Source organism: Microcebus murinus, chromosome 2 (genome assembly GCF_040939455.1).
Source record: "Microcebus murinus isolate Inina chromosome 2, M.murinus_Inina_mat1.0, whole genome shotgun sequence".
NCBI classification, from domain to species: domain Eukaryota; kingdom Metazoa; phylum Chordata; class Mammalia; order Primates; family Cheirogaleidae; genus Microcebus; species Microcebus murinus.
The window spans coordinates 110,128,629-110,139,360 of NC_134105.1; the positions used below are offsets into that span (position 1 = coordinate 110,128,629).

At 51.2% G+C, this 10,732-nt stretch overlaps 2 protein-coding genes across 4 annotated transcripts in view; both read left to right on the forward strand.

The window, feature by feature from the left end:
- LOC105873570 (carboxyl-terminal PDZ ligand of neuronal nitric oxide synthase protein) overlaps nucleotides 1-10,732 on the forward strand; it is a 293,709-nt gene that overhangs the window by 268,897 nt on the left and 14,080 nt on the right. For all 3 annotated transcript variants that reach the window (XM_012768617.3, XM_012768618.3, XM_012768620.3), the window contains 2 exons: nucleotides 4,692-4,857; nucleotides 6,267-6,419. In XM_012768617.3, the coding sequence (XP_012624071.2) occupies nucleotides 4,692-4,857; nucleotides 6,267-6,419 (319 nt within the window). The remainder of the gene's footprint in view (nucleotides 1-4,691; nucleotides 4,858-6,266; nucleotides 6,420-10,732) is intronic.
- Nucleotides 1-10,732, forward strand: part of UAP1 (UDP-N-acetylglucosamine pyrophosphorylase 1) — a 246,640-nt gene that overhangs the window by 13,573 nt on the left and 222,335 nt on the right. The window lies entirely within an intron of this gene.

A 10,732-nucleotide genomic window follows, 5' to 3' on the forward strand; every position in this document is an offset into this window, starting at 1 on the left:
TATAGCCACGCCTTGAATCCAAGCCGGGATGTAGCTGGCACCTGCATGGCCGCTGGCGGGGCCTGCGTAGCTCTAGACTTGATCTGGGCACTGGCTGACTGGCAGCAGTCAGGTAGGCCAGGTCTGGTCACAGTTTGCCGATTCCTGGCCTAGCTCACGAGAAAAATGTTAGTGCAGCTCAGTATTGCTATTTAAAGATTCCTTCTCTATCTGCTGCCACTTCTGCTTATTCAGGAACCAGGAATTGGTTATTTATGCTGCACGATTGTGTGTGCTGTAGCCAGTTAATGGAATAGCGCTAAATAAAACTCTGCATCCCCACCCCAGGCCCTAGATTTAGCATCTGTCCTCGTGGCTTCTCCCAGTCCCCAGCACCCCGGTGTGCACTGCCCAAGTCCCTGCTGTGTGCATGCCGAGACAGCCGCCTGCCTCTGCTTGTGTGTCCCGTGTGTGGGGGGCAAATTGCTCTGGTTCTCTCCACTGCCATTTCCATGTGCCTGCTGCTCCCTAACTTCAGCCTGGCCCTGCCCCCACTTCTGATGGAGGAGCTGGAGTCCAGGCAAGTAGGCTGGAGAGCGAGTGGGTCAGTGGTCTGGTGTTGCTGGGTAGGTCGAGGGTGGGTGCCAGAGTTGTGGGGAGCGGTACAGAGCTAGAGGGTGCAGAGCTGAACTTAACGCACGTCGTGCTGCGGCCAGCGTGCAGAGCTGGGCCTCTGAGCACTGGCACTGCACGTGTGGCCTTAGTGCCACGTCACCGTGTGCCACTTCACTGACTTAGTCTGTGACTTGCAATAGTCATTGCCAAAGATGGCACAGCTCTGGGAAGAGGAAGCTAACTCTTACCTTTCCAGTGATTAATGTGGTCTACTTTGCAAAAGGTGTTTAATTCTTTGAAAGAAAAGCATGCCAAATACAAATAAATATCCTATCTGTTGGGGAGGAGGTGGTACTCTCTGCTCCTGTTGTATGGACGGGGAAACAAAGCACAGAGAGCTGCCGTGGACTGCCCAAACCAGGACTGGAAATGCCACTGTCGCAATTCAGTGCGTCAAGCTCAGCCTACATTAGATACGGAACACTTTGTCTCAAAGTTAAAGGAAGTGTCCAGGCCTATTTATCTCAAGGTGGCCTGGTTTGGGTTCTTCTGCGGCATTCGCTGCAGCATGAGGTTTGAGCCTTATGCCCAATGCCACTTTTGACAGCTGCAGAAGGGTTCATTAGTGCTGGTTTGGGCAGGGGCAGCAGTGAGTGCTTCCATATTCACAGGCCTTGAAAACACCTGCAAATGGTATAACTCTGCACTGGCAGAAGCAAACTTATTTAATCTGGCAAGAGGAGCATTTTCTCATGGCACTTGGTGCCAGTGGATTTGTGATGGAAGCATTTGATTCAAAGGTCTTCTTTTAGGTATGGATGGTACTCTACCATTGGAACACGAGTACCTACTAAAGAAGCCTCCAGTTTCCTCCCAACCCTTCGCTACTGTGAGAGGGAACTTCTCTGTGTCCTCAATCCTAATTCTGTGACTTCACAATGGGGAACTGAGGGTTTTCTTCAGTGAGCCGTTAACAAATTGGCCCTGGTATTAACCACTGTGTCCACCTGGATGTGGGATCATCAACTGTCTGAGCCTCTAGCCAGCCCTCTGGGTTGACAGGTGGAGAAACTGAGGTCCAGAGAGAGTGAATTACCTGTAGTTTCCTGGGGAATAACCACAGACAGCCTTCCTGCTCCTGGGCTGGTGCTTGCAAATGGCCTGTTCTGTTGGGATGTTCGGACTGGGATGGAGGAAACTGAGTCTGTAGCTTGTGTGCAAGGAGTCCCCGAGAGATGCCACTTAGTGGTGTGCAGAGTCCTCTACTTGCTTTCTTTACATCCACTGAAAGGCTTTGTTCCACATTTCTGTCTGACATTTCTGTTTAGATGCAAAGAAAATAGAAAAAAGAGCAGTTCACAACATTTATTTGTTTGTTAAGTTGCTTTCAGTGATTCCCTTAGTTAGAGTGAGTAACAGCACTTGCAGATGGCCAGGTTAAGCTGACCCTTCTCTGGGGCTTATCTGTGGCTTCCCACAGCAATTGCCCTGTTCCTCAGAACCCAGTGGATTTGGGGAACTCCCAGGTGAAATTTCTCCGTGCCTCAGTTTCCAAGGAGGATAAAGGCTTAATATCCAGTTAGCATCTGACATCCAGATTAAAATAGTATTGACACTTCATTCCCCGTTGAGTGGATATAGGAGGAAACAAACTCAGTTTCTCCCTGCTATACTCACAACACATTTCTGTGACCAAAGGTCTGGGGGTTTCCCCTACACCCCAACCAAGCAAGCACTTCTGCTGTTGACACCCGCTGGGTGTCCTTTAACTCAGTTTGATTCTAACACTGTCCACTTGGAGACAGTGTCAGCTCCCATAGTTTGAGGGCTTAGTCCCACAAGACTTCAGATGCCAATCACAAGTAATAGCTTGTCACCTACACTTCTCTCCAACTGGCTATAAATTAGGGCCCCCACTACCCCTCCTCATGTTCAACTCATTTGCTAAAGCAGCTCACAGAACTCAGGGAAACACTTTACTTACATTTACTGGTTTGTTATAAAGGATACGACAAGGGGTACCGATGAACACAAGATGGGAGAGATGCACAGGGCAAGGTGTGTGGGAAGGGGCGTGGAGCTCCCATGCCCTGTCTGGACACACCACCCTCCAAGAACCCTCATGTGTTCAGCTACCTGGAAGCTCCCCAGACCCAGTCCTTTTGGGTCTTTATGGAGGCTTCATTATGTAGATCCGATTGATTAAATCATTGGCTATTGGTGATCGATTTAACCTTCAGTCCCTCTCTCTTCCCGAGAGGTTGGGTATGGATCTGAAAAGTCCCGAGGCTCTAATCATGCCAGATCTTTCCTGTGACCAGCCCACATCCTGAAGCTACCTACAGTTCCCCAGCCACCAGGCATCTCATAAGTTATACAAAAGACACTCTTATCACTCTGGGGATTCCAAGGGTGTGGGGAGCTGTATGGGGGGATGAAGAACAAACACATAGCTGAATCGGGGATGAAGAACAAACACATAGTTCATTGCATCACACCTGATCTCACCTGTCTCCAGATCTTTTTTTCCAGTTAATATGAGGCAACAAATGAAGCTGACTTCTTGACCACAGTATCAGTTCTGTTCTTAGCAGTCCTTTAGGGAGGACAGGCTTACTTTAGATTCCTTACACGTCATCCCCTGGAGGAAAGATGGGTCCAGCCCTGGGGAGCCACTAATGGAAAGTGGCAGCTAATCTCATTAGTGGCTCCACACAGTTAAAAGCAGAGCCAACTGCAAGGTCAGGTCCTCAAATCTGGACAGAGAGGGAAGCAGCCACTGCACCCAAGAGTGTATGTAATTCTCTGAGTGCTGGTTGCTGGGAGGAGCAGACACTGGGCTGGCAGGTCACTTGGCCAGGTGTGGCCAGACTGTAAGGTGAGCAGGTCCTTTACTCCCTCATAAAATGTGAATCTCTTTGGAGCAAACTCCTCTTCAGAAATTTAAGCATTTCTTTTCTGAGCAAGAGAATCAGCTAATGTTTCCAACTCCCATCTTCCTCATCCATCCTCATTCCACTGCTCCTATGTCCTTGTCCACACCATGCTTTTGGTTCAAGAAAATCCTCTTTGCCAAAAGCTGCCTTGGTCCATGCCACCAAATTCATTAGTTCCCTTTCTTCATGGGCCTCCTGCACCCCTCCCTAGAGAACCTTTTATCCACTTGGTACAGGAATCACATACATGTGAACATTGTCATCGGCCTTGGGCCTCAGTTTCTTCAAGCCGGAGTCCTGATATAATTGCCCCATCTCCTCCCACTGAGTTTCGTCTCCACATGAGGATAGAACAGAGCTGTTGACACCACTGGGCCCAGAGCATGCCGAGGGTCCCTTGCCGGCTGCTCTTCCCTGAGAAGGCTGTGAACTGTTGAGGGTGCTGTAAACTGGTCACCTCAGCCCTCCTGGGTTTGTTGGACAAGGCCCTCTTACGAGTCGGTCAGCAAACATTTGACCCCTGCCAGGTACAAATCACGATCCTAGGGGAACTAAAAGGGAATAGACAGTCATGGGAAGCAGCTGATCCCCACAGGCATTAAAAGACAGGCTTTATCACAACCACCTCACTAATTAAAAAGTTGCATGTAGTGTTTCCTATTTCTTGTTATGTTCGGGTGCAAGGAGCAGGGAGGAAAAATTATATGGGGGCTTGTGACACTCTTCTTAACCAGTGGGTCTGTATATCAGTTTTTGTTTTTTGAAAGACAGGATGAGAAACGGGTCCCTCCCTTGACACAGCAGTGCTGTATTAGGTGCTGAAGGAGTTCTCAGGGCCAGGATGGAGTGCCGCGCGGGCGGGCAGAAAGGGGGTAGATGGCTCTTTCCTACCTCTTGCCCTTGCTGTGGGGCCCAGAGTGGTAGCTGAGCGTCACACGCTGGCCCTCCCTTGGGACATGCAGAGAGATTCATGGGGCCGGTGAAAACTTCTTTTGGCTCCTCTTCCTCCAGAGTTATAAGCCCGGATGCCCATTCTGTCCGTGAAGGGCTTATTCATGGTTGAACTGGACGTGGCGGGCATCTCCATTGTCCGCCAACAGCTCTCACGTGCATTCACGTCCTGTCTCCTCTGTCTTCTCTGCTGCTGCCTCCTCTCTGCAGGTTCACTTGCTGAAGGACCAGTTGGCTGCTGAGGCCGCAGCACGGCTGGAGGCCCAGGCTCGCGTGCACCAGCTTCTGCTGCAGAACAAGGACATGCTCCAGCACATCTCGCTGCTGGTCAAGCAGGTGCAGGAGCTGGAGCTGAAGCTGTCAGGACAGAATGCCAGTAAGCCAGTGCCCTGCCCAGCCTCGCCTCCCTCTGAGAAGGCTCTGGAAAACATGTTTTCCTTAAAGCTTTTGGTGATGATTTTTTTGGAACCTTGACCTGCCCTTGTATTCCAGCAGAAAACAAAGGCGGCCTGCATATTTGTCCTCTTCAAGTACTTCATGAGTTATGGAATTGCAGGGCCGGAGGAGATCTTGGCTGCTGTCTAATCCAGTTCCTGGGCTTGGCCTTCAATGTCATATGCTCCTCCAGTCTCTACTTGATGATGGGGGCTCTGGTATCTACATGCTGAGGCAGCCAATTTCTTTCTCAGTAGGCTTTTCCAATGCAAAATACACTGAGCACCGATTAGGTGTCATGTTTGGGGGAGACGTCAAACTATTTACTACTCTCTCTGTATATTTCACAACTCTGTTGCATAGCAGAAAAACTGGTAGCATTATGTCTGTTTAATGGGTAAGGCAGGGGAATAACTGACCGGACAGCTGTGCTGGGCAGTGACAGAGGTGACCTAGTTCGTGGTCTGAGATGCTGCCTCTGCACCCCGCCACCTCCACACGGGACTGGAAAGCAGTAGAAGGCGGCCTATCTCCATACCTTCCTCTTGAGCTTACCTGTGGGCTATTTACATGCTTAGATTGTGTGTTAGCTGTGGACCAACAAATATCCATTGATCGCCTGTTGTGCCAGAAACTGGCAGGTGAGCTCATTTCATCTCTGTGGCGGTAGATGTTATTGTGCCAGTTTTACAGATGAAGAAACAGACTCAGAGAAGTTAAGTAACTAGCTCACTGTTACCAAGAGGTTGAACCAAGATTCAAACTTATATCTAATTTCCCCAAATCCCATGAGCTTTTTAAAAAAAAGAAAAAATTGCATGTTACTGGGTCCAGCCCACAGAGATTCTGCCTCATCAGGACTGGGGCAGGGCTGGGAGTCTGTATTTTTAAGTGGCCCAAAGGTATGGATTGGGAACCACTGCACCTCACCAGTCTATGTAAGCCTCTCTGGATTTTCCAGATTTTTGTTTGAGACCCTCATATCTCCTAATTAAATGCCGATTTACACGATTGTACTAAGAGTACATGCTTTGAACATGGTTCTCTCAAGGGGTTAACCTTTCTTCCTACCACAAACCCTTCCAAGGCATTCAGCGGTCTCCCTCCCCCCAGCCCCCCAATCAGGTGGTTCTCGTTGCCCAGCCTTTACCATGTCCTCCAAGCTCCTTCCCCCCATCCGGGTGTGTCTGGGGCTAGTGGGAGCGGGGGAAGGGGTGAAGTATCAAGAGATGTGGACCCCCGAGAGGTGCTGCCGAGCTGGTCCTGGAGGGGGCTGTCAGAGGGCGGGCTTCCCCAACCAGCACCCTGGCCTAACACCGCCCCTCCTCTCCCTCTTGTCTCCCCCTCCAGTGGGCTCCCAGGACAGCTTGCTGGAGATCACCTTCCGCTCAGGAGCCCTGCCCGTGCTCTGTGACCCCACGACCCCTAAGCCGGAGGACCTGCACTCGCCGCCCCTGGGCGCGGGCTTGGCTGACTTCGCCCACCCGGCGGGCAGCCCCTTAGGTAGGCGCGACTGCTTGGTGAAGCTGGAGTGCTTCCGCTTCCTGCCGCCCGAGGACACCCCGCCCCCGGCGCAGGGCCAGCCGCTCCTGGGCAGCCTGGAGCTCATCAAGTTCCGCGAGTCGGGCATCGCCTCGGAGTACGAGTCCAACACGGACGAGAGCGAGGAGCGCGACTCGTGGTCCCAGGAGGAGCTGCCGCGCCTGCTGAACGTCCTGCAGAGGCAGGAGCTGGGCGACGGCCTGGACGACGAGATCGCCGTGTAGGGGCGAGGCGATGGCGCGGGAGGCGGCGTGGTGTGGAGGGGCCGTGTCTGGCTGCCGCCCGGGTAGGGGAACGCCCAGCCAGCGCGCTCTGCTGAGGATAATGCCCGGGGCCTGGAGCGTGAGGTTCCAGAAAAGGAGTAGGGTCTCGCTTTGGAGGGCAAAGTGGGGAAGCAATTGGATCCCCAGAGGAGAATCAGCTCCTTCCCTGCTTGTGATTAGAGGGTGGTGGGGGCGGTGGGGCAGGTTGCTGGAGGACCTGCTCCTCCCCCCTGCTGTCATCAGGACCCTCTGCTGTGTGTGGCGCCCTGTGCCCCCTTGCTCTCCCCACCTCCGCGGTCCCCAGCGTGAAGGGAAGCCATCGGTACCTTCTCAGGTGCTTTGTTTCTGGATATCAGGAAGCTATGAGTTGCCTAGCCCTCCTGCGCCCTCGGTGGGAGAAGGTCCTTCTCCGGGCTCTTGCTGAGATTGTAGAGGTTGAATGCTCTGGGCTGCACAAGCCAGGCTGCTTTCTACAGTGTGAGCATGGAATTGGGATGTGTCACAGTGGATAAGCTCTTAGAAGAACTGAATCCAAACATTTGCTCTTGCTGGGTGTTGGGTGTTGCCTCGGAGGGAGCCTGGGAGCTCGACGGTGGCTCAGGCCCTGGCTGTGAGAGTCCAGAGGGAGAAGAGCCTGTTTTCTGCCCCAAGTCACTTAGGTCTGATTCTTCAGTTGTGAAACCCTGCGCCCCTGCCTGCAGCCCAGCCCACCTCAATGGAGGCTGGCAAGCGTCCCTCCCTCCCCCGTGTCCTGCCCTCCAGGGCTGTGCCAGCTGAAACTATTGTATCACTTTGCCTCTAAGAGCCTCTGAGACCCAGAGCCCCCCAGCCTTACCTCTTAACCCGTCCCCTCCATTGGGCAGAAGTGGTCAGTTTTTACTGCAAAAAAAAAAAAAAAAAAAAAAAGGAGACAGAAATAGACACAGGCTGATGATAGCTGAGATTGCTTTTGTCCACTCCTCAGAATCACTGCCACTTAGGTCAGGGACCACAGCCACGTCACTCTTGGCCCATCTTTGTAGGTACGTGCCTCAAACACACCTGTAAAAAGTGCCACGTGCAGTTTTCTCGTCTTTTACAATCCAGACCTTGCGTAGGGATCACCACTTGCTAACAGGCTGACTGGGGCGGTGAGGGAAAGCTCCTTTTGCTCCCATACGGCCATCAGTGGCTGTTAATAGATTTCCAGATGCCTGAAGAGAGAGCTCGAGACATGCTAGTCCTGGACAACAAGCTACAGACCCAGGCTCCAGTATCATTAGAGGGTCAGTTGGGAAGGATACGATTGCCCCGAAATGGAATTCGTCAACCTTAGCTTTGCTTTAGAATTTATAGAAATAAAAGTGCAATGCTTTTCTTAGAGCCACAGTCGGATCTCTTGTAGACCAGAAAGTCCAAATGAAAGGAAATAAATGCAGCTTTACATTAGCCCTCTTGGGTGCATCAGGGTGTCAGTGGAAATAGGATGGGTGTGTGTGGGTGTGTGTGTTTATACACACGTGTGAGGGAAGGTGTGTACATGTATGTGGGATTGTGACCAGAAAGAAGAGAATGGGAATCTCCAGGGTGTTTGAATCGACAATGGGTTTGTGTTCTTCTCCTAACATGCATTTAGTTGGAGAGGTGTGGTTCTGTTTCTTTTGTTCTGTGTTGTGATTGGCCATGGAAAGTAGGTCCAGCTACACAGGGAAGGAAGAACCAGGAAAGTGAGGTCCCTGAAAGCGAAGGAGCAGCTGTTGTCAGGAATCCAGTTTGGCTGAGCCTACACGGCTTACAGAATCTAACCCAAGCTTCCTTGAGTCTTAGACCTCTTAGAGGATTAGGATTTTGAATGTCCAGAGGAGGGAAAGGTCTGTTTTCTCGAGGCCAGTGGGTGCTAAGCATGACGCTAGAGGCTGGCAGATTAGGTGTGTGGGATGTGGCTGGGGGTGGTGGTGAGTGGGGAAAACAGTTTCTAAAATGGTCTTGAAAAGGCTTGAGCAGAGAAGGAAGAAGGGAAATGGAAGGATTAAAGAATTAGAGAAACTAGTTATCTGTGTCACTGACTTTGGGGCCCATGCAAGACTCGTGCCCTTTGGATGTTCCGCGGTGGTTTCCACCTGCCTCGGCCCCAACTTTTCCCCGGTTCGGGCCCTTTCTGGAGCGCTGGTTTGTGTGCTGGCATCCTCCCCACTGTGACTCAAGCCAGCACACACTTGGTTGTGTGGAGATGGGAGACAAAGGACAGATCTAGGAGCCTTGAAGGGTCAGCAGCCACCAACGCTCCGTCAGCACCAACTGGGCAGGAAGGGGAACTCGGCAGAACTGATTTCCCAGCGACGGCACCCTGTCCTCCTCCTTCCTTGCTGCTTGCTCTGCTAACTCAACTCCATCTGCCTCTTTTTCATCCTACTCTGCCCTACCTGGAGGACAAGTGGACACCTGGGGCCCCTACCTTACTGGTCCCTGTCCCAACCAGCTTGCCCCAGATGCCAGCAGACTCTCGGGCACAAGAGGCTGTCACCGTTACAGAGCCAGGGAACAGTTTCTCTACGCAGGATGGACTGTATATTGGGATTGGAAATTATACTCCTTATATTCCTGCTTATATCAATGCTATCTGTGAAACCTCTGCCTTGCCTCATTTCTCTCCACTGACCTTGTTTAGGAGTTGTATTCCTTTAATTTCCTCTTTGCTTGACTGCTTCCTCCTTCCCCCAACCCCAGCCCTCTCCTTCTAAAACTGTTATGTCATTAACTCTGTTGGGTCCAATCTCTGGGAAAAGATTCTGTTAATGTAAGTGCACTTACTCTATGGATGTTGTCACTAGTCTAGTGGCTTTTGCTAAATAAACCTTTCTTATTTCTACAAGCTTTCTCATTGTCTTTTCTTGCTGCTTCTGTTCCACCTGCTCCTCCTCTCCCCCTCACTTCCGCCCTTGTTCCCAAGCCAGGCAGCAGCATCTATTCTGTGACATGCTTCCGTAGGGTGTGGGGTTTGGACAGAATTCACATGTGCTCTGAAGGAAGGTGGTGGTGGCTTCACGTGTAATTTGCATAGACCACCTTGCAGGATCAGATTATATCAGTGGTTCTTAACCGGGGATGATTTTGCTGCCCCTAGGGGACATTTGACAATGTCTGGAGACATTTTTGGTTGCCAAAACGCTACTGGCATAGTGGTTAGAAACCAGGGATACAGCTAAGTAGCCTGCGGTACACAGGACAGCCCCCCACAACAGAGAATTATCCAGCCCCAAATGTCAGGAGTGCTGTCGTTGGGAAACTCGGGCTCTATAAGCAGGCTCTCCAGACCGCAGATTTTTTTCAAGCTCCAAATCATTAGACTGTGTGGGCAGTAGCAAGTTTTGAGTGCTTGAAAAAGTACTACATCATAGATGTTTTCCAGTATAACTAAGATGATCAAGATTATGCAATTTCACTGACTCCACAACTACATGCCTGAAATACGTAGTTGGTAGGGCTGTGAATGGGCCCATTCCAGAAATGTCCATACTGGGGGGCAAGACAGGCTCCTCCCCATCTCTACCAGGAAGGATTATGGCGTCATTGCAACACAGCGCAGCAGAGGAGCCTGGCTCACAGGAATGTGGGGTCCCCTCCCCTGCAAGGAGCAGAGATGAAAGGAAGGGAGGAAGCTGGCAAAGGAGGGAAGGATTAGAGAAATGAGCTGCAGGATCTTACAGAACAGGCTGCACGGAAGCCAGATCCCTTCTGCTGGAACTTTGAGCCATTTTGAGGGAAGAGGGGTTGTTAGTCCTGATGTTTTGTCGGGTCCAGGTCAGAAGGAAAGCTGGAAGGGTCTATATAATGGGTTCACATGCCCTCTGTTCTTTTCTGGGTGAGTGAACTGAACTGAGCTTTATATTCTCACCTGTAAGCTGGGCACAGTGCCTGTCACATAAAGCTATTAACAGAGTGAATGAGATTGCATTTTAAAAGCACCCAGCAGAGAGTGCCCGGCAGTGACCCAGGGTACAGCTCAGTTTACCATTTAGTTGGCTTCCTCCC